General features: G+C 47.3%; 1 protein-coding gene across 2 annotated transcripts in view; it reads right to left on the bottom strand.

The window, feature by feature from the left end:
- Positions 1-1,119: 1,119 nt before the first annotated feature.
- Positions 1,120-5,109, bottom strand: part of fam53b (family with sequence similarity 53 member B) — a 17,415-nt gene continuing 13,425 nt past the window's right edge. For both annotated transcript variants that reach the window (XM_016468361.1, XM_016468362.1), the window contains exons 4-5: positions 2,950-3,614; positions 1,120-1,635 (exon numbers count right to left, since the gene is read on the bottom strand). In XM_016468361.1, the coding sequence (XP_016323847.1) occupies positions 1,387-1,635; positions 2,950-3,614 (914 nt within the window). In that variant the 3' untranslated portion in view covers positions 1,120-1,386. The remainder of the gene's footprint in view (positions 1,636-2,949; positions 3,615-5,109) is intronic.

Below are 5,109 nucleotides of genomic sequence, written 5' to 3'. Positions count from 1 at the left end.
ATACACACACACACACACACACTCTCTCTCACACACACACACACACACACTCTCTCTCTCTCACACACACACACACTCTCTCACATACACACACACACACACACGTTGTGACAGACAGGTGTCTATAGCAATAGTGTTTGGTCTGACACAATGTACAACAAAAGACAGAGACCTTGTTAAATAGTGTGAGGAATGAACTTCCGGTGTGTTTGATTTGTATTTCCTGTTGAGATCAGAGCGGCTCACTGTGAAATAAACAGCATTAGGATCTTATTGTTTTTTACATCTCGTCTGTAATTAAATGTTACTCAAGAGGACGGTGAGATGTCATGTGATCATCATACCAATCTACAGAACCTCAGTGAGACACTCTCAGAGGAAGTGCTCTCATCTCAACAGGAAATGTCTGCCCTCTCAGACTGCATGTGTGCTGCTTGTGTGATTTGACTTTCAGTTCTGGTTCATATTCTTAAAATACAGAGAGAGAGAGAGTGTGTGTGTGTGTGTGTGTGTGTGTGTGAGTGAGAGAGAGAGAGTGTGTGTGTTTCATAAAGTGCCTCTCATGGTCATATGGATCATATTTCTCCCCAGTATCAAATAGCAGAAATTAAACTGCATAAAAGCGAAGTCTTACAGCATTGAGATCTACATTATTATTATTGTGACATTATTTTCATGATAATTAAGCAGATTAATGTAATACAGTGATTAAAATCATCACACTGATACTTCAGTTCTTTCATTAAATTGAGCTTGAATAAAGCGCAGTCCATCAAACAGCACTTCAGCATTACTGGAATCAGATTTATTCCCATCAATCAGAGCTCTTACAAACACATGGAAATGCTGTTTATTCATAGAGAAATAAGTACATTTACTTCTGTAGTTATTCAACGTAAAAAGACAAAAATAGATCTAATAGCTTTTTTTACCAGTGAGGAACTCAATTACCTGATATTACTACTGTTACACATCTGAAGCCCTTTAACACGTGTGTGTGTGTGTGTCTGTGAGTGTGTGTGTCTGTGAGTGTGTGTGTGTGTGTCTGTGAGTGTGTGTGTGTGAGTGGGAGTGTGTGTGTGTGTCTGTGAGTGTGTGTGTGTGTCTGTGACTGTGTGTGTGTGTGTGTGTCTGTGAATGTGTGTGAGAGAGAGTGTGTGTGTGTCTGGGAGTGTGTGTGTGAGAACGTCAGAGCACGAGTGTTTCTCACATCGGCTCCTGCTAATCTAAACGCATGCGTGTTCTCACGCGGCACACAGAACTCGGCTCACGTTCTGATGACGTGACGTTCTCCGTGTGCTTCACCCTGAGTCGATTACATGTGTCCCGCGTCCACTCGCTGAAGCGCTCGTCCATAATAATCCAACGGGAATGCTGGGAATCATCTCAGTTCCTCTCGATCTGCTCGATGTCCAGTTCTCCGCCCAGCTGGAACGAGTCCCGCCCCCTCCGGCTGCAGAGCCCCGCCCACAGACACTCACGCTCCTTCCCGCCGCTCCAGCTGGCCTCTGATTGGTGGATGACGGTGTCCTCTTTGGTCTGGTGCTGGTCAAGCGTGACGTCACCCTCGTCGTGGAGCGTCTGCTCGTCTCCAGTGAATCCTGGACAGCTGAGACTGTGAAAGTCCTGCAGCTTCTGTGGGAAAAACACACATAGGTGACATTAACAACAGAAACACACGTGACATCAGCAGCAGCGAGTTACTGTTCCTCAAACTCAACTTCACAGCTCAACCAAGACCGTTTTTAATGGCGTCTAAAGTGCAGAAATGACATCAACATCAAACTTCTGGCTAAAATACAAGTCCATAATCCATAATAACACTTCCTCCAGTGAAAAAGTGCATCTCCTGTTGTCTCTCACATTTGTTTAGAGCTGTTTAAACGCTGCTTGATCTGTGCAGATTTCTCTCCTGATTCACACCAGAACACTTTTTCACTGGAGGAAGAGTTATGGATTATGGACTCAGATTTTAGCCGTAAGTGATGGTTTGAAGTTAAAAACGTCTCGATGGATTTGTTCTGTTGATTAGCCAATCACATGTCTGATATTTCACTAATGACAACTAACTGACCAGCTCTTATTCATTACATCAGCGGTCAGGCCTCGTTACCATAGAAACAGAATATTTGGTTTGTAAATGGAGCCGTTTTTCCACTGACACAATCATCAACATTGTGTGTGTGTGTGGCTACAGCAAACGATAAACACACACACACACACACACACACACACACACACAGAGAGAGGGTTGTGCTCATGTAATGCTTCAGTTCTTATTCCCGGAAACAGTGCGTTGACCGGATGACCTCTGACCTCAAGAAGGTGATCAGTGACTACAGACGTGCGGTTTATCAGAGAACATCACTGGAGTTAGTACGGGGTTTATTACAACAGAGACAGACAGAAACAGCCTCACATCCTCATCTAGTAGACAGAAACCATTACAAACCCAATGAACACAGTAATCATGCAGGAACAAACACACAGGTTTCCATGTTTTATGGGTTCATTCCACAGGCGTAATGTTTTTTATACTGTACAAACTGTATTTTCTATCCCCTTACCCTAAACCTACCCCTCACACAAAACTGCAGGCAGTTTTACATCTTCAAAAAACTTAATTCTGTATGATTTATAAGCTTGCTTCCTCATAGGGAGCAAAAAAAAAAGTCCCCACAAGGTCAACATTTACTGGTATTACTATCCTTGTACTGAATACCAGGTACACACACACACTCACACAAACACGCACACACAAACACGCACACACAAACACGCACGCGCACACAAACACACACACAAACACTCACACAAACGCACGCACGCACACGCGCACACTATCTCACACAAACGCACGCACGCACACACACACACACACACTATCTCACACAAACGTGCACACACACGCGCGCACGCGTGCGCGCACACACACACACGCACACACACCTGTGTCATCTTGAGCAGGTCCAGTGAAGGCCTGTGTTTGTGAGAGTCCGCCGGTCTCCTCCGCTTCACGCCAGTCTTCTTGTCGTTGTGGACGCAGGGCTGTGACCGGCTGCGGGCGAGTCCCTGTCTGCGGTGCTCCAGCTCCGGCGTTGAGTCGGGCGAGCTGGACTCGGTGGGGCAGATCTGCTCGTGCGAGAGGTAGAGAGCCTGTGGCGTCTGCGGGGATGCGGAGAAAGGGAAGCCGTGGCTGAAGGTCTCCGGCGGATTGATACGTGTCGGCAGGCTGAAGCTGAAACTGCGCTGCATGGCGGGAAACCCGGATGGAGCAAAGGCGCCGCGCTGAACGCTTCCCCCACTGTGGCAGCGGCGCTTCTCCACGGCCGTCCACACGCGTGACCCCTGCGGCCGCCACGAGGAGCGACAGCCGAGCTCGCCGGAGCATGACAGCGAGCGGCACTGGCGTTTGCTGGGTGGCGCGGCGCTGCCAGGAGAGGGCGCTTCGCTCAGACTGAGGTCATGCAGCAGACCGCTGATGCCACCGGCGGCGCCCGCCTCACGAGCCGAGCACGTCTCTCGCACGCTGTCCCACAGACTCTCCAGACTGGAGCCCACGGGCCGCTGCTGGACGCCACACACCCCGCCAACCTCCGGCCAGCGTCCAGACTCTACAACACACAACAGCTGCCGTGAGAATCAGAGACACGATGAATCGCAATAAAACTGCTGGAATTTAGTTAAATACATGTGCTGCGTATTTCAGAGCGAAGCGCAGCAATGTGTTCATTTACACACGAGCAGCTCACAATTCAAGCAGCTCAACATACACCCTATTTTCGTTTCACTACAGTTTGAGATTAGCTTGAGACAACATGCACCAAACTAGTGTTGTCAAAAGTACCAATGTCCGTATTGAAATTTTAAAAATGTGACGATACCAGCATTTCCCTCTGGCATTTTGAGCGGATTCTCATTGTGTTCACATGCTCAACAGATATGTCTGTGATTGACTACAATGATCATCGCTTCACACTCTTCACCGAGCGCTTACACAGATACACACATGAGCGTTTGAAAGCCGCATCTATCAGCGGATCCATCTATGAGCAGATATATTAGGGATCTGCTGATAGACGCAGCTTTCAAACGCTCAAACCTCAGATCTGCTCCAGTAAATGTATCGACCTCCAGTCTGAGATGCTTCTAACACAACAGAGGCAAACAAAAGAGAAGCAGGAGGGTCGAGCTCACAGGAAGAGCCTGTAGACATTCACAAGCAACACAGCTGTGCCTGAGAAACAAAGAGCCAGAAATAGAGCCGTCTGATTGGTGGCAGGCTGCCAGACGGCTGAACATCTGTGTGTTGAGAGTGTGTTTTGGTTACTGGCTTTTAACATGAATCACAAGCACCCCATGAGACCGCTGACCAACTACTGTCGAAAAACACATCGCCAGCAGTGCGATAAATCATGAAGTTATTCAGAATAATATGAAACGTGACTGGGGACAACAGAGACGTGAGAAACATGACATACTACACTCTCATACTCGTCTATACTACATACTCACACTCTATACTACATACTCAAGCTATAATCACACTCTATACTAAATACTAGGGATGCTCCGATCGATCGGCCGGAGATCGGTATCGGCCGATAATCACATTTTATGACTCGATCGGTACTCACTAACTTGGCCGATCTCACGAACCGATCGCAATTTGATGACGTCAATGCGTGACCACGTACATGATGCGTGGGGACATAAATGATTTGGCGCTGCAGTCATGTCATCGCAGGTGTGGAAATGCTATGACGTTTCGAGAAACAATGAAAAATTTGCTATTTGTCGTGCATGTTTTGCATGATGATATGATGAATGGATGGTTCATCCATCTGATGGATCCACGGAACCGGAGCCGATCGCGGCCGCTCTAATGCTTGTGTTTACACCGGCCAGCCGCGGCACATTTCTGAAGCGGCTCTCCGCGCTGCTTGGCTAAAAATAGTGTTTTGTGAGTTGTCACAGCGTGGAGGACGAAACAAAACCTCGTCAGAGCCGTAAGGGATAACGGTAACATAACACGCTGATTGTGGGCTGCTTTTAAATGAACGTTTATTTATAAAACAAAATATCTTCTTTGGCCATATTAGCCTACTC

The sequence above is a fragment of the Sinocyclocheilus anshuiensis genome, unplaced genomic scaffold (assembly GCF_001515605.1).
Source record: "Sinocyclocheilus anshuiensis isolate Anshui unplaced genomic scaffold, SAMN03320099.WGS_v1.1 scaffold652, whole genome shotgun sequence".
In the NCBI taxonomy this organism is placed as follows: domain Eukaryota; kingdom Metazoa; phylum Chordata; class Actinopteri; order Cypriniformes; family Cyprinidae; genus Sinocyclocheilus; species Sinocyclocheilus anshuiensis.
The sequence above is the reverse complement of the archived record's forward strand: the minus strand, read 5'-3'. Positions and strand labels throughout refer to the sequence as shown.